The following is a 26,082-nucleotide window of genomic DNA, read 5'->3' as shown; positions in this document are numbered from 1 at the left end:
AGGTCTTATTGCACGCGCAGCCATCATAGATGGTCAACTATGTCAGCATGCCTTGCACACTGAATGCATGCCTGCCACAGGCCTCCCCTGGGCTCTAAACCTTGCTAGGTACAGATGGAGATTGTAGTAACTTTACAATGCATTAGTAAGACCTCACCTAGAATATTGTGTTCAGTTCTGGTCACCTCGTTACAAAAAGGATATTGCTGCTCTAGAAAGAGTGCAAAGAAGAGCAACCAGAATTATCCCGTGTTTAAAAGGCATGTCGTATGCAGACAGGCTAAAAGAATTGAATCTATTCAGTCTTGAACAAAGAAGACTACGCGGCGATCTGATTCAAACATTCAAAATCCTAAAAGGTATAGACAATGTCGACCCAGGGGACTTTTTTGACCTGAAAAAAGAAACAAGGACCAGGGGTCACAAATGGAGATTAGATAAAGGGGCATTCAGAACAGAAAATAGGAGGCACTTTTTTACACAGAGAATTGTGAGGGTCTGGAACCAACTTCCCAGTAATGCTGTTGAAGCTGACACCCTGGGATCCTTCAAGAAGCTGCTTGATGAGATCCTGGGATCAATAAGCTACTAACAACCAAACGAGCAAGATGGGCTGAACGGCCTCCTCTCGTTTGTAAACTTTCTTATGTTCTTAACCAGAGACAGTACATAAAGGGGTTTAACAGTACAGTTTTGAGCAAAATACGGGAGCAAATCTGTCCCAGGAATTGTCTGGGAGAAGTGTCCAAAAAATAAGAGTGTCCTGGCAAATAAGGGACAGTTGACAGGTCTGCATTAATGTGTATTGTTCCTAAAATTAACAAGGGCTATCATGAAACACAGATTTGGGGGGGGGGGGGGTCAACTGCCCCCCCTAAATGGCACCCCCCTGTTCTTTATATGACAGACCCGATTCACTTTGCTCACAGGCCTGACACAGCAAAGAGTGTGCAAGAAATACTCTCAATTTACTGAGAGATAGCCACTGAACACTTAAACATACCAAATCCTGAGCCAGTGCAAGCCCTCTACATCTGTGATTGTTCAACTAAGCCTGCTGATCAGTGGTGGTATTTTTGGTTTTCAAGACAGTGTGTACCTGCAAAATGTAGTTTCCTTTCTGAAAATCACATAATGACTTGCTCAATTCTAGGTCAGCAGATATTTTTTAATTGGTAACAATTTCTTTTAGGCCACAAATGGCTACTGGATTCTGCCACACTGCTTTGCCTGCATATTACCTAGGAGACAGAGGAGCAGCACTAGTAAATTATGGCATTGACCACTTTGTGATTCAAGTTGGAAGTTTTTACTCAGAATGTATGATTGAGTGTTGGGAATACACATACATAATACATAGAACCTAGATGTAAATATAAAATTAATAAATGTATCAATTTGTTTAAATGGGTGGACCAGGAGCATAAAATGTATCTACAAATATTAACAATGTTCTTACTCTGGAGGTCATGCATAATGCAAGTAGACAGAACCATGGTTTCCAAAGGCTTCATCTTGTTTTTGTTTCCATGTTCCTCAATAGATAACAAGGTAAACAGTACCAACACGCGAGTAAATACCTTTTGGAGTGTGGCCAGGAACTGCTCGATGGGGACTGCACCACTCAGCAGGGGTTTGGGGGCTCGGTGTTCAGGGGGCTCCTCCAATACACGCTTCCTCTTCTTGGAGGGGGGGGGAGCTAGTGCCAGCTTCAGGGTAGGCTATGGAGAGAAGGGAAGCAGAGCAGAAATAGGACAGTCAGTCTCATACATAAGTGAAGATACCTCTTATCTGTCTAACAGAATTCTATAAGCGGTGTGACCGACTGTATTTCCATATGAAAGCATTTCCATTTGCCAGATACAGCAATGTATTTCAACACTTCTGTGACGGTGTGATCTGAGATACACACCATCACTATGATTTTTACCTGGTCTTAAAACATAAAAGACAATGTGACAAAGACATTCTCTTTATATTGTCTGTTTCAAACAAATAATGTAAACATATAAAAGAATAACAGATACTGTGAAAATGGAAAGAAAAATGTATAATTTACTTAGGAGACAAAACTGCGCTTTGCAGTTGTCGTTCTCCTTTGTAAAAACAAAACAGGGAAAATTAAAATACTTAGTTTGCATCGAACATGGCTACAATTAATACTTTGAAATAAAATACTTAGTTTGCATCGAACATGGCTACAATTAATACTTTGATTTGAATAGGTGCACGTTTTCTTTGCAATGTTATTGTGGGTTGCTAGGTTGAGGATGAAGTTTGGCATGAATGTTTTGTGAATATTTTTAAAACATGTTTTGATTTGCAATCTTACCGGCAAGTTGTGGTGACTTTGGGCGCCACCATTTTGGGAAGCGTGCGCGCGAGCACGTAATGCTGGTTATAAACCACAGCTCAATGACAGGCAATGGGGGAAGTATTTCATTTGGTGGGGATGTTAACTGTGATATCGCATTGATGGGAGTGTGGATATTCATGTATTAGTTAAATACCAAGTGGAAGGATCCTAGCATTTAATTCATTATAATGCAGTTATGTCACCCTTACTGTAACTATGCTTTTGGGTTTAAAGGTGTAGTGGATTGACCCGGAAGGGGCTAGTGAGAAGGGTGGGAATATAAACCTGGAGGGAGCTCATTTGAGGAGAGCAGGTTGAACATGCAGAGAGTCTGGGGTCACGCAATAGTGTGTTCAGAGAAGTGCTGTATTATACAGACTTATTTATTTGATTGTTATTTTTGGTTTATTTACTCCTGTGTTTTTAAAACTGCCAATATTTCTTCAAATGGGGGCTTCAATAAAACCTCACTTGTGGAATTCTAAACCTGACTTCAGACTGTTTCTTGCCACCTGCACTAGCCACTTGACCACAATACTTTAGAGCTTCCCTGTTTTATAGAGGCAGTCAGGATTATATGTGTTTCTCCTTATAAATAAGAATGTTGCTGCAAGTTAAATACAGCCATATAAAAAGTTCCATGCCTAAAAGGTGCTTAATGGGGAAAACAATGTATTACTATCCCTATTGATTTTATATGGGATTGTTCTACTTAGATGCAACATGTTCTTATGGGTGATCATGCCAACCTAACTACAGTGGTAGCCAAAACCAGCTATAAAAATTTTGAAATATGACGCAGTACTCTCCAGTGTGATATGCAGTTTTGTTAACCTGCCCTGGATCTTCTGCACGCTAGAGGGCGCTATCCGACTAGAAACTGGTTTGTTACCGATTACTACAGAAATACAATGTTTCACCAGCAGGCGTCACACACTGAAGCTCATGAATACCAAAAAGTACAAAGCCTACATTGAGTTAGACATTTTTATACTGTTCGGTGCGATTGTGGCAACAGCTTGAATTTTAACATAAGAAAGTTTACAAACGAGAGGAGGCCATTCGGCCCATCTTGCTCGTTTGGTTGTTAGTAGCTTAATTAGCAAACGACGGAAAGTAGAGTAAATACATAAATATCCCACTTCATCTGAGGTTCTATTTTTTGTGTGTTTATGCAACCTACAGTAGTTGTAAATACACGTTCATCATTTATTTTCACTTACTGTGCAGCTGTGTGTGCGTTTAAGATCGAGAAGTAATGAATGGGTTTCTTGTCAACAACGCATTTCCCAAGGTTGATATAAGTCAACAATGTACAATTAGAATTTAGAACGACTAGTGATTGCAGTAATTAATTATGTTATGTGTAGGGCTTCTGGTTTTCTGTGTTTTACACCAACTTTTCTACTCTGCTTTAAAAATTCAACGGATACCTATTAAGCCATTTGTGTATCTCAATCACAACTGAGAAATGTGTTCATAGTAACATTGATTTAATTGACTGGATTTTTTTCTGTGAAAACTAAAATGGGCTTTTAAAATCTTAAACTTTACTTTTTCATTTCAAAGCAGACGCGACTCATCTTTATTAATGTAAATACAGAACTATTGTAATAAAGTATTTCCAGCATAAAATACTTTCTTTTGCATTATAGCTTTAATAAAGATTCGTCGCTTAACATGTTGCGATCGCGTTTGTAAGTATCGTATGAACTGAAATGTGTTGTTCCTTGAAATATTTAAGTGTACTGAATCAGATGGGTCAAAAATGGCGGGTTTCCTCATCTACATTCTCTCAAGAAATATGGAAAACATATGAATGTTTGTGCAAATATTTATAATACGATACTAATTTTCTGTGACAAGCATGTGAAGGTGTTTTTATCTTTTTATAGCTATTGGGTTAAATAAAAGATAATGTGCTGTCCTGTTTTTTTTTTTTGTTTTATTATTCTATCAGTTCCCAGTGGAACCACAGCACTACAAACTCTTACGGGACAGAATAGATGCATGGCAAGGAAAAAAGAAACTATGGCTTAGGCTGTATTTCTTTCACAGTTAATCACAAATTTCACAATTTTTCTTTAAGTGCCCATGGCTGTGCAATATGTAGTTCCCTGTGAAAGTTCCCATTTCTGAAAGAATAGTGTATGTACAGTTAGTCAAAAGTTTAGATACCCCAATGGAAATGTATAATTTCTAGAAATTTCTCGAAAACAAATAAATTACAGGAAAAATCTTTTGTAGCAAAAAGTTTTGCTTTTGTGGATGTTATTTATTTCAGCAATTTTTTTTGCAAAACTCCAAAAATGCTAATTCAAAAGTATTCATACCCTGACAAGGAAAATGAAATTAATTGCTAGTCGAGGCACCTTTAAACGATTAGGATATTTGTCAATGAGCTTTTGGCATGATCCATTCTTCAATGTAAAATTGTTCCAGTTCATTCAAATTCTGAGGACTTCTCTTGTGCACAGCCTTCTTCATCTCATACCAAAGATTCTCAATCGGATTTAGATCGGACTTTGACTCTGCCATTCCAGAACCTTGATTTTATTCTTCTTTAACCATTCTGAAGTAGATTTTGATGTGTGCTTTGGATCGTTGTCGTGTTGGAACATCCAGTTGCGCTTTAAACCAAGTTTTGTAGCAGAGGGTTTCAGATGATTGGCCAACACCTTTTGCTATGCTATGGAATCCATTTACCATGTATTGGAACTAAGTTTCCTGTGCCATTAAAGGAAAAACAGCCCCATAGAAGGATATTACCACCTCCATGCTTGACAGTAGGTATGGTGTACTTTTCTTTGTACGCCTCACCAGACTTTCTCCAAACGTAATGACTATCAAAGTGACCAAATAGCTCGATTTTTGTTTCTTCACACCACAAAACCTTTGACCAGAACTCATATCCATCATTCAACTGCCGTTTTCCAAACTTTAAGCGATTGTCCTTGTGACGTTTTCCTAAGAGTGGCTTTTTCCTTGGTCTGCGACCATTGAGACCTTCACCATGCAATACTCGACCTATGGTTGAAATGGAAACCCCAGTCCCACTTGCAACCAATTCACTTTGAATATCTTTGGCAGTCAATCTTGGACTGTTATTAACCTGCCTCACAATTTTTCTACTTGTTCTTGGTGAAAGAACCTTCTTTCTTCCAGACCGAGGGAGCGTTGTGACAGTACCATGTCTTGTAATTCTTGATAACTGAAACAATAGTTGAAATTGGGATACTGAAATGCTTGGAAATCTTGTATCCTTCTCCAGCGTTATGACAATAAAATGATTCAGATAGCTCTATACTTTTTACCATATTGACTTAATAGTAATGACAGCAATCATCCTATGACTAACCCTTTTATACTCTAAGAATGTTCACCTACAATCCAGCATTTTCTAGACTTTTCTAGAATTAGGTTCTGCGTTATCATATTGAAATTTCTAGCACCTTGTAGAGCACTGTTTCTCAACGGGGGCCGTACCACCCCCAAGGGGAGTTCTGAAGCCAAAGGGGTGTGTTTACATCCAAGTGAGTGGGAGGGGGGCGTTTTAGCTAAAAAAAAAAAAAAAAAAGGGGGTGATGTGTTTTCTTATTTAAAATTAAGGAAACTTATTTCAAAATGTTGATTAACTACTTACAGTGGCGATGCGTAGGGGGGGCATGCCCCCCTAGACTTCTGCCAGGGAGTGGCTTAGCCACTGCATTATGATCGTTCACACTGAAACGTGTAAGAAATAAAAAAAAAAATTGCAATAGTTATATTTCTTAGCTTCCCATTATAGTCTACCTGTGTGTTCACACAGGACGCGGCACGGGCAGCGTGGATTTTCCTTTTTGCTCACTGAGCAAACTTTTTATTTGTCGCGTTCCTATCAACCAATGAGAATACATAAGCAAGCTGCACTCGCTCAGCCCCACATGCATACTATGTAATCAGTAACCTATGTATTTACGTAGAATGCACTCGCCTCACGACATATCTTACTGCCAGCTGACCTCTCTAGCGGCCAGCCTACTAATAAGATTATAATTTTTCACTGATTGTGCAGCCAGCTTCACCAAGGGACGGGAACCAAGTCCATCCAGTTCTTGGAGATGGAGCGGTAAATGTACAACCTATTATTAATTTAATAACTAAATAACTAAATAAATAAATAAATAAATAAATAAATAAATAAATAAATAAATAAATCAGAATGAAAACAGTTTTGCCATTTCTTGGCAAAACTGTTTCAATTCCTGAGTTCGGTTACCTATTAGTTTTCATTCTGATTATTTGTTTAGGCTACAGCGCGTCCTTCAGCTCAACAAAGTCTGATAGGCTAACGAATGTCAGTGCAGTGTGATACCATAAAAATGAGTGGTTTGATTTACTGTCAATCAAACCCATGTTGTTTTTTTTTGGATCAGCTGTTTGTACATAAAAAAAGGTGCTGTAGTTATACAATGCAGTTACTGCAACTGTGTGCATTCCCACCTCCCCCGAACCTCCAGAAGAGTGGTGTCTTTTTTTTGACTGATTGCAATTAACTAATGGAGGGAGAGGATCACTCAGTGTGAACTACCATTGTGTCCGTTCGTAGAGTTACTCTATCTCTCTCATATAAACAATGTACACAGTTTTTACACTTTACAGTCCAAATGGATGCGCAACGTGACGTAACACTGAGTGAAAGAAATGAAGTATGGCCTGACAGCGGTAGGGGAAAGGACAAAATAATAAAAAAATTAGCTATTTGTTTTGGTCGCCCTAATTTGTCTAAACGGCAGAAAACTGTTGCTGAACCATCTGAAGACCACAAACTAGCAGCTACCACCGGCAGTCCTGCGCCAGTCAAACGGTAATTAAATTAGTCAGGATTTGTGAGATTAAATAAAATGGTTTGCTTTGAACACAAAATGTTAGTTAACAAAAATGAACAACCATAAGTACGAATGAAATTATATAGTTATTTGTATTCATTATCATAATGTGAAATTGAAATCTGATGCGCATGTTCAAAGTTCAAGTCCTTTGCTTTGTATTTCTTTTTTTGTTTTTAAATCAGAAGTGTACTAAACTGAATCTTTTTTTTTTAATATTTTCCACATCAGTCTATTTGGTTATTGTATCGTCTGTTATAAAAAAAAAAAGATTGTTCTTTATTTTTCGAAAATAAAACATCAATGCACGAATAAGAAATCAGGTTGCCAATTGCACCACTGTGATTACTCACCTTAAAAAAAGTTACCATTTCCGAAAAAAATCCTGGCTACGCCACTGCTGCCAGGGTTTATTTAAAAATAAAAATATATATTTTTATGTTTTTCGTAAGTGGGTAGAGAATATGTAAGTGTGCAGTTTATTTCAAACTTTCAAACCTTAATAACATAACCAAAGAGTGTCTGAGACACCATTATATTTGTTCTCGTGTGAGACTTTCACTTTTTCAGTCAGCAAAAATATGTTCTAAAAACAGAGTGAATTTGATGTAGCCCTGTAGCCATGGCAAAAAGACATTTGGAGTTTTTCTACAGCAAAAAAGCTAAACCACCAACACCAGAGACATCAACAGAAACCAAACCTGGCTTTTCTGTAGTTCAGAATGTTATTAACAGCACAAGAGTGTGACGATCCTTCCATTTCAAACGCTCAGGTTAGTGCAGGTGTAGCTGTCAATAAGAGACCCTTGTTTTATGAATTATTTCTCTGTAATTCTCGGAACTAGTGGAATTAAATGTAATTAATAATTGATGTTAATTAAACGTTCAGGCTCCTCCCACTCCAGGTCTGCGTCCTGGAAGACCTCGCAGTGGTGCTCCTCATGCCCGTACTGCATGCAGTTGGTGCACCACTCCTCTTCCTCCCATGCCTTCTTTCCTCCCCTCTGTTTGGGTGGTGCAGATGGCCACTGTGTGTCCAAATGCCCCACAACCAGGGACCACTCATCTACTATGTAGATTGGGCCGCTGTCCCCCAGTGGCAGCTGTTGCTGCTGCCTCTTGCAGCTCTTCCTCCATTTTCCTCCCATCCTCTTTTTTTTTTTTCAAAAAAAAAAACGCTCACAGAAATTCTATATTCACAAAAAAAAAAAAAATCCTGCAGTACTGCTCTGAGCCTCCCGGAGGTGCTATATCCCACTCTGACACCACATGTGACAGGGTGGCACAAGGGATGAGGCCCAGAGACAGACTGCAGTTCAAACAAAAGACTTTTATTAAATAAAAAACACAAAATAAACAGGCACAAGGGCCAAACAAAAAGGTTCTTAAACACAAACAATAAACACAAAGTAAAAACTTACAAAATAAGCTGAGCTTTGCCTTCACTGGATTGCAAACTTAACAAAAAAAAACAGCACACAAAGAAAAACCAGCAAGCAACACAAAATACCCGCTTGCTTCCTCAGCTACCTCTCTCTACTGAGGCAGGGCAGGGAGTATAATTTAACCCCATCCCTGCCAATATTTCCAAGGGCAGAGCCCTGCTCTGCCACAATTGGCAATAATTATTATTATAATTTTTTTTTTTTCTGTGGCAAGGGGGTGATGACTAAGCTCAGGTGATCCTTAGGGGGCGTTGTTATGAAAAAGGTTGAGAAACACTGTTGTAGGCAATACTATCATAGCATCAAAGGGTATGAATACTTTTGAATTAGTATTTTTGGAGTTTTGCAAAATTATAAATTTCCATTGGGGTATGTAAACTTCTGAATACAAATGTATACATATTTATCATCACTTAAATATAAATACAGTTAAATGTTTGCCTTATTGAGGAAACAGGTTTAGGAAGCAGGTTTAGACACCAGCTGTAAAGATTGAAACCTTTCTGCTAAAGATACCAGTACAAGAAGGAGAGATTTCACGTGTTGTTATTTATACATTTATTTATGTTTTTGTTTGATAATTCACTAATTGGTGAAAATGTCTTCAAAAGGTAGACATAAAAAACTAAATATTCTACAATTTATAATTTACTGTTAAATATATTTAAATATTTAGAAACATTTGTTGTATAAAAACTTATCAATTTTGAATGTGACAATGCTATTTTTTCTGCTTTAATGTACATTGTTTAAATGGTGAAATATTTTATATATAAATATTCCTATTTTTAGACTGTGCAATGAGTTATTTTTATTTATTATTTATTACCGTGAACAAAAAAACACAGCCCCTAACTATGGCTAAAAGATAGTGGAGTTGCTGAAGGCCATGTTGTTTATTGTGTAAAAAGTTAAGGTATTCATTCTTGTATGCACGTTTTTCAAATAAATATTTGTATTCACAGTACATGCTTTTATATGTGTGTTTATTCAATTTGTCAAATAATCTTTATACCTATACACTATCGCCAAGGTTTTTTTTTTTTTGTTTGTTTTTTTGTTTTTTAAAAAATTAAAAGAATAATGTAGTATTATATTGTGTGCTTGTCACAGAAATATAATGAGTTCTGGTTGTAAATCTCCCTACCGACCTGTGAGGGCGCTAAGCAGCGAAAGGGAAAGGCTTTGGACGGGCTGGCCTGACAGTTCATTTCCTGGGTCGGGAAGTTGGTCAGCCTGGAAGAAGGCGAGACTCCGTTGCAGGAACGTATTGCCCGGAAGGTAAACGAGGTGGCAGCTGCAGGCAATAGAGTCAGCTGCAATCATTTACCAAGGGGTCATGCATGATAGCATAAAGGGGCCGGATAATCAAAATCTTTTCCTTCGCTTGGGTTTAAGAGATACGAGGAACTGGAAGGACCAGGAGATTTCCCTGTATAAGAAAGGAAGAGTTTGTGAGTGTTTTGTTTGTTTTGTCTGTTTAGTAACTGTCTGTGTTTTTGTTATATAGCACTAGACGGCTAAACACAAATCCGGAGCTGTCGCCAAGGTCCAGCACAAAACCGGATCAACACTGCACTACAGTCACGATTAACACTGTTATCAGCACTTGCTCACAAGTACAGCACGTATTATAATATTGTACTTCACCACAAGCACTGAGAGCACTCACTTTGGACTTGTGATCGTGTGTGTGTCTAATTGTGTGTGTTAGTACTGTGCTTATTGTATGCGACTGCAACCCTTTTTACTACTGTGCAATACACATTGTTGTGTATTGCCAGATCATTGGATTAATCATTAAACCAACCATTTCACCCGTACTTTGTTGTCTGTTTGTTCTTGGGATTACTGCATCCGCACCACACCTGCTAATTACTAGTTTGCCACAGTGCTTGACAGCAATTTATACATGTTTCACAGCAGTCACACAAAAATAACACTTTGCATTTGTACTAGTAAAAACACTGTAGAAAAAATATATAATGTGACATTAACTTTTATAGCCACTTGCTGTCAAACATTGCGTATTATAACTTAGACAGTAGAAAAGAAAAAATGTAGCCTATGCATGTCAACTACAACAATGTTCGTTAAATTCTTATTTTAAGCATACACTGCTTAAAAATGCAGCCCAACTTAAATTGTTCACTTAATCAAAAACAAAAAGATGTCAGAAAAATATCCAGTTGCAAAATTCAGTCAAAGTTGAATTTGTTACTAAACAAGACGGCACAGTAATCAAAAAGTGCTTTGCAGCAAAACTGTTCACATACAAGGACTTGATCAAGGGGATGAGCTGAGGTGATGCCAAGCTGCCAAAGAGAGAGGGAGAGAGAGACAGAGCAGAGACATTGCAGAAACGTTTTTGTAACTAACAGCGCATCAGTGCTGGACTTGAACAATAATTGCCTGGTTAATACTATTTTCTTACGAATAATAAATACACCTATTCATTAAAGTTTTGTCAGCCTGAAACCTATTACTTAGGGCGAATGTTACAGTTTGGTTAACTGTATCTAAAACTACAAATAATAATAATAATAATAATAACAATAACAATAATAACAATAACAATAATAATAATGTTATCTATGTTATTTAGGATACAACTTTTTTTTTTTTTAAAGCATCAGAATAATATTCTAATCACAGTTCATCATTGGATTTAATGTAACAAAGTCTGTTCTGCTGCACACAACTCGCTATCCTATTGTTGTCTTCATATATTAAAAAAAAAAAAAAATCCAAACACCACTCTTTTGAGATTTATTTACTGCAGGACAATCGCACATTACACAACAGTGGGAGTGTCAGTGTTCTTGCATCATTAGTAAGCGTGCCTGAACAAACATTAAATTCTGTGCTGGAAGAAATTCAAGCAATGAATATCGGTGTACATTATCAGCTAAAATAACAAAAACTACCGATAGCCAATTGTGTTTTTTCCCTTATAATCAGTACCATGTCGATAGTCTACCGATTATCGATGCACCCCTAGTATTTATAAGTGCAGAACTCCAAACCATGTGCAGTTCAGCAGCGCTCTGACACAATGCATGATTGTCTAAGTCCTCAGCACTTCCTGCGGTTAACCACCCAGCTGCCATTTATTTAGGCTATTTCCATGTTAAAAATGTACTCTCTTTTTTGCAGATTTGTCATTCTTAACCCTCAAATAAGCAATTTGGACAGTTTTCAAAACAATATTTGCTATATTTTTTTTTATAAAAAACAATTTTTTATTGCGATTATGCTAAAACGGAAAAAAAGTATTTCAGTAGAACTACAAAATAACAACAATGTGCATTATAATATAGATTACAACATATCATCATTTTTTTCCAATGGCAGCCAAGTATAAATAAAATATTTTTTTACGACCGCATTATAATAACATTACAATACTTGTGCAGGCATATCACTTTTTAGAGATAATTTTTTGTGTGATAGATTTCAAAGCAGACACACTTCAAACCCTCATCAATGCGAATGTCTTTATCTAGCACATATACATCAGAAAACTTGCGTCGCAATACTGTGTGACATCACGTCACACAGTATCTTCCCCAGTTTCAGGCAAGGGTGTATAGATAGCGCTGTTATATGAATTATTATCTGTGCAATAAATAAATAGGTCGTTTTAACCAGTACCAAACCTGACAAGGCTTCCTTACAACCTGTAACACCAACAAACAAATAAATAAATAAATAAATCTTCTTGTTTTAGTCTCTGTACATACAGATTACCCGGTTTGTCAAGCACATTTTCTTAGGGCCTGCTGCCATCTGCCAGTAAAAAAACAAAACTGCAAACTTTTACAATATAGTTTTCTTATTTTTTCATTGAAGCATGTTAAAAAGACGTGTTAAACTGCAGATGCACATATAAGTGCCTGCACGCTATTCTCACCGGAGTGACAAATTTGGACTTGAATGCGCTCCATGTGGAAATCGCGGGATAAGCAGCTGGGTGGTGTGACGGGTAGCCCCGCCCCTATATATATTGTGTGCTATTTTTGTGATTTATTTGTGGTGTTGTTGTTGTTGTTGTTATTAATATTAGCAATATATATAATATATATATATATATATATATATATATATATATATATATATATATATATATATATATATATATATATATATATATATTGTGTTTTGTGTGGACGCACTGCAGCCATACAGTTCACAGTGGTTAATGCATTTTATGGTCCATTTTGCCACCTGGTTGCAGGACTAATGAAGTGTAGCTGATTTAATGTAGTCAGAAAAAAACAGGATTGCAAAGCTGCAACATTTTTACCATATCACTGCTACAGTATTGCAATAGGTAAATAGCTGGTTTTGGCTACCATTCAACGTAATTACAAAACCAAAATAAATTCCAGGATACTCACCCGAAGTACGTGTTTGTTGTCCTTTGAGTGCAGCACCGCGGTGACAGTTGCCACGGAGATACCCGGTTTAATCTCTGAGGGAACTAGTGAATCGGCAAGCTGGAAAACAAAAGCAGACAGTTTTTTTTTCTTCTTTTAAACATCTCATACAGCCTTAGTTACTAATGTCCTTTGTTTGCAGGATGTTTTGACAGTTGCCTGTGACAGGGTGGTCAAGTGGTGACGTCAGGTCAGAAGCAGGAAGGGAAACACTGACACCAGGAAAGTACTGCAGTTCAAAAAGACGTGGGGCGCCGTTTATTTAAATAACAAAAATAAAATAAAAAGGTTTAAACAAAAAGAAAGAAACTTGCTCACAGAGCGAAAATAAAACAGTATACAAAAACAAGTCACGAACACAAAATATTAAACAATACAAGTCAGGCTGGGCAGTAGCCTTCACTGATCCTATACGTTCTTTTTTTTTTTTATTAAGTTTCATTTCTCTCTCGCTCTCCGCTCTTGCTCCTAACACACACACACGGAACGGAGAGTACTGCAGGTTTATATGCAGGTGACCATCTCCCGATTAGCAACAATTACACCACTAATTAAACTCGGGAGATGGTCACTTTCTGCACAAGGTTTTTAAATTATTCCTGGCAGAGGACGAGCACCAATCTCACCTCTGCCAGAACACATTTTAAAAATAAAAACAAAACAATAACAAAACCAGCGGCGCTTTGCTGTCATATAAATACATAAACTTATAAACTAACATCAAGCAGCTGACAAGTTTGTATAACTTATCTCCGATATATTTATGTGTTACATTTGCAATCACATACTGACTGATTGGCAGTTTGGTTCATTATTAAACAACCTAGATACCCTCCCCCCCCTCACAACAACTGGCTGTAGATGCATTTTTTAAGATACTTGCGTGCCAGCACCGGTATGCAAGCTCCTATTATGAAACTGTTATGAAATAAACAAATCCCCTGGGCCGGATGAGATCCTCCCAATAGTACTCAAAGACATGAAAGAAGTTATTTACAGACCGCTAACCAAGATCATGCAACAGTCTCTTGACACAGGGGTTGTACCGACAGACTGGAAAATTGCAAACGTAATACCAATCCACAAAAAGGGAGACAAAACCGAACCAGGTAACTACAGACCGATTAGCCTGACTTCTATTATATGTAAATTTAAGGAAACTATAATAAGATCCAAAATGGAAAATGACCTATATGGTAACAATATCCTGGGAGACAGTCAGTCAGCATGGTTTTAGGAAAGGGAGATCGTGTCTAACTAACCTGCTTGATATTTTTGAGGATGCAACATCGACAATGGATAATTGCAAAGTATACAACATGGCTTATTTAGATTTTCAGAAAGCTTTTGACAAAGTCCCGCATAAAAGATTAATTCTCAAACTGAATGCAGTAGGGATTCAAGGAAATACATGCACATGGATTAGGGAGTGGTTAACATGTAGAAAACAGAAAATACTGATTTGAGGAGATAGTGGCAGCCCCATGTTTACTTAAGGTGGAAGTCTGACTTCTGTTACAGCTCCCAGAGAAACCTGGATGTGGAGGTAATCTGGAATGGTGGGGTTCTGAAGTCCCTGTTTATAGGAAGATGCCTACTTAAATATTAGCAGAAATGGGCTTATTAAATATTATTTGCGTTCGTATTGGAAGTTGGTTCTGTATCGTTACTTGAAACAACAGCTCTTTATTGAGCTTTGCCTACCTTTTTCTTTATTATTATTAATTAGTCATTGTGGCAGGGTGGAGGCCTGTCCCTGTAAATTATGTTTTGCTTTGGGTTTCTAAATAAAAAATTGTTTTGGTTTAGTTTTGATTGTAAATAAAATGTGTTAAACTTTTGTATGGCAGGGCTGGGTGGTTAGACCTCCCTGATTTGCCTAATTGAAAACCCATTGTGCAGCAGGTGTCAATTGCATAATTGATAATCAATTAACCCTGGTTACCTGACTTTAAAAAGATGCTGAAAAGCCAGTTTCTTTGTTCTTCTTTTGTTTTGTTTGTTTGGTGTTTGGTCTGTACTTTGAAAGCCTGGAGGGGAAGAAGGAGAACCCTCACGACTGCATGTGGAAACAGGGTGAGCTCAGGACCACTGCAGGTTTAACCAGGATCCTTAGGACAATAGGTAGGGATTAATTTAGGGGATTTATTAACCCTTAGCGGTCCATTTATTAAGTGCGTGTCAGGCGCGTCAGGTCCAATTTATTTTCACATGCGCAGTTAATTTTAGACGTGCTGTTTAAAAGTATTTTTTTTCCAGTCAAACGGGTTTAAAAGGCTCTGCATATCAACAAAGCACTCACTAGGCATCTCCAGCCCCGCCCCACCCTTTCGTTCGCTATAGCCTTCACATATGCTAAGAAATAATAATAATAATAATAATAATAATAATAATAATAATAATAGTCGTACATACCGATCAATCATCTCCTGATCACTCATTTTATCACCAGACGCCTCAATAATCTGTTCCAAGTCATTATTTTATTACTATAACATCTGAAAAAAGCTCTGCAAATGTCCGTGATATTTTCTGAGCGCTGATGCAGTCACAGGCAGCTTGTTTCCTTATGACCGCCCCTATCTGATGCCAGGGGCAAGTATGACTATTCATGCGATACGTCCTTTTTTTTTTTTTCGGCTTGTCTCGGTTCCTGTCGCTCCCACTCGGCCATTGAATGGTTTTCTCTGCTTTTTCCGGCGAAAAAACAACTAGAAACCCATTTTTTGTGTTTTTTTGATGATGTCGGACAGGGTCCGACATTGGACCTGATAAGAATAATTGCAATACGCAGCCAGTGATAAAAGTTTGGTTGCTCATCTTTGCTCTAAGAGGATGATGAGCAGGGCTTTGTCTGGTTGCTGTGTTGGCCATGGAGCCCTTCCCCCTTTTTGCCTGTGTGTCTGACACATATTAAGCACAGATTCCTACGACAAGATGGTAAAAGTGGGGAACCACATAAAAGGACAGACAGAGAGGGCATGGGGAAGACAGAAAAAAATGAATACCAGAAATAAATAAATAACTAGCTGAAAGGTAGATAAGAAGGAAAGGTTTTGTTTCATTTAAAAAAAATCTAAGAAGAAAAACAAAGTGCAGAAACACAAAAGACTATACGAAGTCTGTACCCAAGCAAATTTGGACAATTATACTTGAAATGATGTCTGGTTTTATGGGGGAAGAAAACAGACTTTGGTGCCAAAAGGATTATATCACAATGATCTTTGGGTAAGAGATCGGTTTGTTCTCCTGACCCAAGCAACATAGGAGACCAGCAGTTCATTCTGTGTGTGCAGTTCATCATACAAGGTAATTAACTATGTTCACCTGAATTCTGGAAAGGTACCCCTTTTGTGGTTAAACGAGGGGGGAAATAGGCATTTAATGTAACCTGCCTCAGGGCAATACAACTCAATTGCTTGGGCCACATGATCACGAAAATGTACGACAACCAAACTAAAAATATCCTGGAGATTTATTTCTGTTACACTATGCTTCAAACGTTTAGCCTTTTCATGTCCAGTAATTATCATTTATTTATGCTTCAATTACTGTGTAGCTGCTACACTAATTAAAGGGTTCAGAAAGGTATCAGATGTGCAGCTACACACCTGTTTATTTGCTAACACAGGCCTTTTAATAAGCAGTGGTTTCCAAAGGATTATTTCCTTCAAAAAGAATGAAATGTTATTTCAATAGCTTAGTACTGATGCTTAAAAAGTAAGCATTTTATTCTGACCTCCTTCCAGCAATCTTCTAAGCTTTTTATGAAGCTTTAAATATACATGTGAATATCACCTCAGAGCTTATGTTTCCCTGGAAACAGTTACTAGGGTAGAAAGTGTGGCAGGCACATTAACCATTTTAATGGATGTAGACTTCATACTTGATTATTATATAAGTTACTTTTACACAAACAGGTACCTCATGTAAAATCACCATAGCGTTGTTTTTTTACACGCAAGTCAATTGTGTTCTGTTGTTATTTCAGGATATATAAATAACCCATCCGTTTGACATACTTGGACATACAAAAAGACTTTGACAAAGTGGTGCACGAAAGACTAATCCTAAATCTGAAATCAGTGGGAATTCAAGGATGTACCTGTAAGTGGATACATTATTGATTAAAACATAGGAAGCAGAGAGAGTACTTAGAAGAAGAAAAAACTGGGGCCATGTACTCAGTGGGGTGCCGCAGGGTAAATTATCTGTAACATTTGCATGTGACACCAGGAATTACAAAAGGATTCAGACCCCATACAGTACTAGGTAGAAACACATCAAGTCTAATGACAACACCATTTGGGTGCAGCTTGACATTACTGAATGTACAACACGTTACACAGACAGCCTTGTTCTGCACTAAAACAAATCTATTATTACATAAAATGTATCTACCAAATGTAATGTCATAGACTTCTTGGTAGAAATCAGTATTTATAGGACTTCGATGTCTAAGCAATATTTAGTTAAATGTACCTCTTTAGGTTTAGGTATTACAATGTGCCTCCTGGAGGCTATTTCTGTTGACCTACCTCAGGCAGCAGCTCAATCCTCTCATAGTGCCTCCTGAAGGGCAGACTGAGCACAGAGCAGCGGCGGTATGGCATGGTGGGTGGCTGGCAGTCCAGCATCAGATCTGAGCGGTGGGACTGAGCAGGGGGAGGCCGGACATACTGTTCTGGGCACACCACATGGAGGGGCTAAAACAGTGGAAGGGACAGTGTTAAAGCAGGTAACGTGCAAAAATAATGATGTAGACAAAGAGAAATGTGTGTGGGGGGGATCAGAGTAGCAGAGAGAGATGTGTCACTATGGTAAATAGTTCATGAAGTGTGGGGAAACAGAAAACAACAAAATTAGTACTATATCTACATCACTAAAATCATAGTAGTTCTCTACTCAAAAATATAACTTAAAATCACCTTTGTTTGGACTGTTAGTTAACACATATGGTGTATGTTGGAAAACATGGAACAAGTATTGAATAGCAGTTTGCTACGCATGAGGAATGACGGCTGTATTCATGTTATTTTTCTGAAAAGTGATTTAACATTGGATAGAAAAAACTGGTAGTTCCAAAAATGCAAGCACTGCTGTGATAGATGAAAGCTGCAATATGGTAGAGAAGTTAAGATTCTTTTGTGTCAAAGCAAATGGCTGGCCAGCAGCACACGGCTGTACAAACAAGTCCTTTGATCTCCAGCCCTGACATGAAAGAAGCTTGCCCTTCGTGGAGTCCACTGGGGTATAAAACTAGTTAACAGGTTTTTGCTTAGAAAATACAGCTGGTTTATGACGGGGTCATAAAGCTAGTTTTCAAGGGGCCCGAAGGAGCCAGGCTCTAAGACTTCAGAGAGATCCAAAGAGATAGTGCCACTGGGATCAAAGGGTCTTAGGCAAATCGGAGAGATAGGAACAAGGAAGGTGACAAAAACCAGATGTATGGACCTTTGTGGCACCAGGGTCTGAAGAATGCACTGAGTTCAGAGATCTTCACACTAGATCACACACACACACACACACACACACTCACACAAAATGGAATATATGGTAACAGGATAATGAGTTGTACCTTTTCTATTGGTTAAGTGTCAGAGAAAGAGGAGGAGAGAGACACCTATGCAGAAGGGTATTTAATGTCATGCAACGATTGTAAGAACGAGTATTCTGTTTGTCCTGTACCTGGGACCAGACTCCCTGCATATTTCAATAAACCTAACAACTGACTGAAGAAAAGGACTCTGTGCAGTTTCTTGAATCTACTTACTCACCATCCTTTTTTTAAGTTACATCAGTGTATAATAAAATTGATGCACAACATTGCAGATATTGAATGATATTTTCATGAGTGACCGGAACACGATAAAGTCAGCTAAATCACCATGCAAATCCGCATCAAAATGCAGTTTCAATGGAAACTCTAAGAATGTTAAAGACTGAATGTATATTATCAGATTATACCCAAACGCAATCCAACATGTCCGTAAGTGGCTATAAATCTATGATAGAAGTTTGGATAAGGTTGTGCAGTATTGTGAAATGGGGGCGATGGAAACTACAATAGTAGCCATGGCCAACTATAAATATAGTTAGGGCTTCTGATTTTCGGTTTTAACCGATAAAACCTGATAAACACCCCCGATACAAAAAAAATGAAATCGGTGGACAGCCAATAAACACCGGAAAAACTGTGGAAATGGTTAATCAATTCACGTTGACTTTACCCTATTCCAATTAAAAAATAAAACCTACTACAAAAATAATAATAAATACATTTCCCAGTGCTGCTGGGCAATGTCCCGCCTTCCTGACTCCCATCTATCATTGATTCGTTCTCAATACTTTAAATCCGCCCCAACTACTGAATGACAGCACATTCCTACATTTCTACTGGACACTCCGCTAATGTGTCTATTGTTGGAGCCCGACCACACACATTTCATTAGTAGTGACTAGTCTGCATTCAATGTTGGGATCATGACTGCTTGTTTGGGTATGATGAGAGGTGATTATGGACTATTTGGCCACTAGTCCCACCTGTTAAGGGGAGAAGAAGCAGCCACTGCCCTCTGAAATAGGAACTGATCTGACGATACCTGGACCTTTCCCCGAAAAAGTTAAGGCAGAGCAGATCCATCACTTAAGTGCAGGAATAAACAAAATAAATGAATAAAATATACCCATCTCCCGAAAAACTCTATTGGCTCATGGCTATTTGAGCAACAGCTACAGTGCCTATAGAAAGTCTATACCCCCTTGAACTTTTTTCACATTTTGTTGCGTCAGTGCCTCAGAGTTTCATGCATTTAAATGAATATTTTTCCCCACTTATCTACACACCATACTCCACACTGTTAAGGGGAAAAAAGTTTTTATTGAGAAAAAAATGATATATTAAAAATACAAAACAAAAAGATCATAATTGGATAAGTTAATACTTGGTGGAAGCAGCTTTGGCAGCAATTACAGCTGTGAGTCTGTTGGGATAGGTCTCTACCAACTTTACACACCTACATTTGGCAATATTTGACCATTCTTCTTTACAAAACTGTTCAATCTCTGTCAAGTTCCTTGGGGAGCGCTGATGGACAGCAATCTTCAAGTCATGCCACACATTTTTGATAGGCTTTAGGTCGTTGACATGCTGAAAGGTGAACTTCTGTCCCAGTTTCAGCTTTCTTGCAGAGGGCAGCAGGTTTTCTGCAAGGAATTCTCTGTACTGTGCCCCAGTCCCTGCCGATGAGAAACATCCCCATAACATGATGCTGTCACCACCATGCTTCACAGTAGGGATGGTGTTCTTTGGGTGATGAGCTGTGTTGGGTTTGCGCCAAACATAACACTTTGCATTTAGGCCAAAAAGTTCAATTTTAGTTTTGTCAGACCACAAAACTTTTTGCTACATGGCTACAGTATCTCCTGAGTGTTTTTTTGCATACTTCAAACGGGATTCAAGGTGGGCTTTCTTGAGTAATGGCTTCCTTCTTGCCACCCTACCATACAGGCCAGATTTGTGGAGCGCTTGGGATATTGTTGTCACATGCACACTTTGACCAGTCTTGGCCATAAAAGCCTGTAGCTCTTGCAAAGTTGCCATTGGCCTCTTGGTAGCCTCTCTGATCAGTCTCCTTCTTGCTCGGTCATCCGGTTTGGAGGGACGGCCTGATCTAGGCAGGGTCTTGGTGGTGCCATACACCTTCCACTTCTTAATAATCGTCTTGACCGTGCTCCAAGGGATATTCAAGGCCTTTGATACTTTTTTATACCCATCCCCTGATCTGTGCCTTTCAACAACTTTGTCCCGGAGTTCTTTTGAAAGCACCTTGGTGCTCATAGTTGAGTCTTTGCTTTGAAATGCACTACCCAGCAGAGGGAACCTACAGGAACTGTTGAATGTATCCTGAAATCATGTGAGTCACTACAATTTAACACAGGTGGAGGCCACTTAACTTGGTGTGTGATTTTGAAGGCGATTGGTTACACCTGAGCTAATTTAGGATTGCTATTACAAGGGGGGTGGACACTTATCCAACCAAGCTATTTCAGTTTTTATTTAATTAATTTTCTACAAATTTCTAGAATATTTTTTTCACTTGGAAGTTGTGGGGTAGGATGTGTAGATAAATGAAAAAAAAAACTATTTTAATGCATTTTAATTCCAGGCTATAAGACAACAAAAGGTGAAAATTTTGAAAGGGGGTGTAGACTTTCTATAGGCACTGTATGTCTTCTGGAGCAGTTTTTAAATACACCAGCATTGGAGGCCAATCTGCCACGGAGTTTGATCATGGATGGGAAAGTCTGGCTTTGGCTGCTGAAGTGGCTGCTCCAATCCTGAAAGAATGGCCTGAAAAAATTGTGGAAGAGAAACCTGCGTGAAGTAATAGCATGGATAGGTGGACTGCAACCGTGACAGTTACTGGTATATTTGTTTTTGTTACAAACAAAAGGATATTGGGGAGCAATATTGAAGTCCTGGCTAAGGTGTACTTGTAGATGGAGTTGGAGGGGCAACAGGTCGAAGGAATTATGGTAGTGAATATGGACTCCTTGTTGAAGGCAGTCCCTTTTGGTAGTATTGGGAGAGGATTTCTGAATTCCACGTAATAACAAAGATGCTTGTGGTAGTCCAGTGATATGACAGTTGATTCAGTTTAGTCTTAGGTTGAATGGGATGCCTGATGGGTATGTTTTGATTGTAGATAGCTGAGGTAGACTTTTCATGAGAGAAGGCCAGAAACTTTTCGGAAGACTCGTTGTGGCAGGACAGATGGTAAACTGAACAGAAGTGGAGACAGGATTTCCAACCTGTATTGTATGAAGCCAGGGTCCGGGGGCTTAGGAATTCATCATGAGTTTACGGCCTGAAGAGAGTAGATGGCTGGGAAGGTAATTTATAGGATTAGGCTATTGAAGTCTGAAACTGGTAGGCTTACTGGATTGGCAATTGGGACCAGTTTCTAATGCAATGGATCTTGGAGAATGTTACTTCTTATGGCTGGAGTCAGGGGATGAGACTGGAAGGCTGAGAGTGAGAGTGCTTGGTGGAGGAGGCAACAACAAAACAAGCAAAAAAAATACTGAGCCAAACCCCCCCAAAAGTATATATAAATTGAATTTAATTATGGACTAACCTCACCACTCAGCAAACAGGACCCCCCCCCGCCGTGCCCGCGCGCCCCCCCCCCCCCCCTCCCTTGTGGGAGGAAACCTCTGGTGGCCCCCACTCCAGGCATTAGCAATATTATGTTTGGCTGCTATCTAAGAAGGTAATAGTTAACGTTTACATGGTGAAACTCAGGTGATGACCGCTGCCAACGGTATCACTGACCAAACTCAGGTGATGACTGCTGCCGAGGGCATCACTGACCAAACTCAGGTGATGACAGCTGCCGAGGGCATCACTGACCAAACTCAGGTGATGACAGCAGCCGAGGGCATCACTGACCAAACTCAGGAGATGACCGCTGCCGAAGGCATCACTGACCAAACTCAGGTGATGACAGCAGCCGAGGGCATCACTGACCAAACTCAGGTGATGACAGCAGCCGAGGACATCACTGACCAAACTCAGGTGATGACAGCTGCCGAGGGCATCACTGACCAAACTCAGGTGATGACAGCTGCCAAGGGCATCACTGACCAAACTCAGGTGATGACAGCAGCCGAGGACATCACTGACCAAACTCAGGTGATGACAGCTGCCGAGGGCATCACTGACCAAACTCAGGAGATGACCGCTGCCGAGGGCATCACTAAGCGACCTCGGGCAATGGCCGCTGCTGAGGGTGTTACTGACCAAACTCATTACATCTGTTATTAAACCAAACTCAGGTAATGACCCTGCCAAGGGTATGACTGTCCAAACTCATTACTTCTGTTATAAACAGAGGTCAGCACAGAGTGGTGACGGACATTTAAAAATATATATATATATTGTCCACGGACAAACAAAAACAGACGTTATATACAATTACATATGTGTGTGTGTGTTAGACGTATTCACTGCCATGCACACTGATAACTCTTGCCATGGACATGCGTGTCCGTGTATTGACAAGTTGCCAGCCCCTGGTTATATACCAAACTCAGGTAATGGCCGTTGCCAAGGGCATTACTGACCAAACTCAGGTAATGACCACTGCCGAGGGCACTACTGAACAAACTCATTACGTTTGTTATAAATAGGCTTGCTACAATTCAATTTATTTTTTTTTTGCCAAAAATCGACGATTAATATAGACGTTTATTTTAGAAAGAATTTACAGTTTTTTTAATTTATTTTTCAATTCACGCAGAGAACGTGTGAAATCGACCTTTATGCTTTAAAAAAGACTTTTTATGCCATTGAGAAACATCTCATTTAGCCCATTTATCATATTCAACAAGCAACAAAACCATGGTAAACCATTGTATACTGTTTTCTCGAACTTTCTACAAGCCTACCTTTGGAAAGATCAGTGCTTGGTACCGTCTTCGTTGGCAAGAGAAGCGGGGATTCTCTTATCGGGAAACTTACGGTATCAAGGCCAGAATTATTCAACTTAGAAGAAGGGTGGTTAGAATAGAAATGGACTAATTCCAATATATATTAAGATAGTTAGTTAACGGGCAAAAAAAGCACGTAAGACACAGGTGTAGGGAAAGTTCTAGAAAACATTAATCACTACTAAAATTGGCAAAGAGAGAGGTGTCTCCAGCAAACTGGTTTCAGCCAGTTTGTGTATAGCTGAAAAATACAAAGTCATCTGAAGGTCAATTAAGTTCAGGCTACCAGGGACCCATAGGAGAAAAACAGTACAGCCTTACAACTCGAGTAAAAATAATTAGATTTTCCACGGGGAGAAACTCTATACTAAAAAGACATAGGATGGAAGTTCCCTGTAATACCTGCTAAACACACACCTGTAAGGAGAGGAGGAAACCAATTTGAAAAATGAGATGATATGAGGGAATATATTTTTAGAAGCCAGGTACATAAATCAAGACTGTTGGTGTTGTATATATTCACACAACACTCATATATTCAAACAAAATAATTTTATAATACACATATAAAAAGTAGAAATGTAGCAAGGACTTTGTGAACTATGCTTCACCTAACTTTTTAGATAGAGGAGGGGGTCGAGAGATGAGTGGATGAGATCATGGTCAAGTGTTTTAGACACATGTTGATGGCATATGACTCCAATTAATTGCGAAAAGTTAGTTATCTACCAAAAAAGATAAGAACTGTCAAAAGCTAATTAATGACTGGATTTGATTAAGTCTTCCCATGTATTCCAATGGAGAGAGAATCTTATAAAAACCTAGATCTCTCACAATGAGGTACCACAATCAAGACTCAGCTTGGCAGAGCAACGTGGTCCATCCTTTGCAGATCTTCACAAGACAGTCCTTCTCTTTTGTTCACGCTACTCTCCCTTGTAATACGAGGTAAGCATATTAATGAAATTATTGTATCTTGCATGTATTGGTTGCATTGCTATGAGGTGTTGAAACTATGTTTTAGTATTAAGAGAGTGTTATATTGAATGTGCTAAAATATAGCAGTGGGTGCTTGTAGGCTTTGTGCTTAGCTGGCCCGAGGGCTGCACAAATACATATAATTGTATTATGTTTTTGAAGTATTAATGCTGAGCTTGTAATAAACTTAGGACTGCTAATTGTTATTACATGTTTCTGGGTTTTGGTGGTATGCGCAAACTACTAATCCAATATTAAAGGCATTTTTAATAAACCAAAGGAGCGCTGATGTTGCTCTGATTCGTAAAACTTCAAATAAATGAGTCTGTGTGATTTTCTTGGTTAAACAAAGGTTGTATGGACATGCAGCTCGTCCAGTGCTCGAACATAAACCACTAGGAGTTTTAAACATCTCTGTCCTCCTAACGTCTCCCCTGAGTTAAGAGTGTGTACAGAGCAAATAATACAATAAAAAGAGTACATAAAAACTAAAATGTGACAATACATATACACACACACTTGAAGTTGAATGGCTTCCCGCAATATCTCTCTAAGTCTTCTAAATGCCCACACGTAGATTGGAATCGCTACATGACACGCAATTGGATACAAATGTCACCTGACCCTCCACATTCCACAGTACTAGCACTGCCTTAGACAATGAAACCGATCATAGACTAGAATGGGAAACTTGACGTATGCATGTATGGCATGGTACTGTAAGTGGGTTTTCATTTGACGTACATGCGTATGTCATGGTGTTGAAGTGGTTAAGTGTTTTCCTCTTGCGCCCCATTTTCAAATCAAACTAGTTACTGTCACCGTATACCTACAGCAAAAGCTTACCTAACACCTTAACCCGCTAATTTCAAAGTAGGCGGTTTGAATGACAGGCGCTGTAGCAAATGAAAGTGCACAGTCGGTGCATGTCTTGATGATTGACAGTCTTTTAAACGAATGAAAGCATTCTAGCACTGCTTCAGTCAACGAGATCTGTCAAAACAGGGCAAAATGACAGTGATGGTGAAACTACAGTACTAACGGACCTCTGAGATGACTAACAGCGACCCCTAGCCACTCAGAGCAGAATGGAGACGGGATAGAGCTGTGTGGTCCAGTGGTTAAAGAAAAGGGCTTGTAACCAGGAGGTCCCGGTTCAAATCCCGGCTCAGCGACTGACTCATTGTGTGACCCTGAGCAAGTCACTTAACCTCCTTGTGCTCCGTCTTTCAGGTGAGACGTAGTTGTAAGTGACTCTGCAGCTGATGCATAGTTCACACACCCTAGTCTCTGTAAGTCGCCTTGGATAAAGGTGTCTGCTAAATAAACAAATAATAATAACAATAACAATAACAATAATAATAATAATAATAATAATAATAATAATAGACAGTAAGTATAAAAAGTATAAAAACTACACAAACAAGATATGATTATTTTTGGTAAGAAAATACAAGTGGTTTTACCGACATCTACCCTATAGTAATTTATTTCAGTTGAAA

General features: G+C 38.8%; 1 protein-coding gene across 2 annotated transcripts in view; it reads right to left on the bottom strand.

Moving 5' to 3' along the window:
- Nucleotides 1–26,082, bottom strand: part of LOC117402251 (integrator complex subunit 9) — an 87,211-nt gene that overhangs the window by 7,132 nt on the left and 53,997 nt on the right. For both annotated transcript variants that reach the window (XM_034003215.3, XM_034003216.3), the window contains exons 14-16: nt 17,647–17,814; nt 13,070–13,168; nt 1,581–1,721 (exon numbers count right to left, since the gene is read on the bottom strand). In XM_034003215.3, the coding sequence (XP_033859106.2) occupies nt 1,581–1,721; nt 13,070–13,168; nt 17,647–17,814 (408 nt within the window). The remainder of the gene's footprint in view (nt 1–1,580; nt 1,722–13,069; nt 13,169–17,646; nt 17,815–26,082) is intronic.

Source organism: Acipenser ruthenus, chromosome 5 (assembly GCF_902713425.1).
Source record: "Acipenser ruthenus chromosome 5, fAciRut3.2 maternal haplotype, whole genome shotgun sequence".
Lineage (NCBI taxonomy): Eukaryota > Metazoa > Chordata > Actinopteri > Acipenseriformes > Acipenseridae > Acipenser > Acipenser ruthenus.
This window is presented reverse-complemented; position numbering and strand designations above follow the sequence as displayed.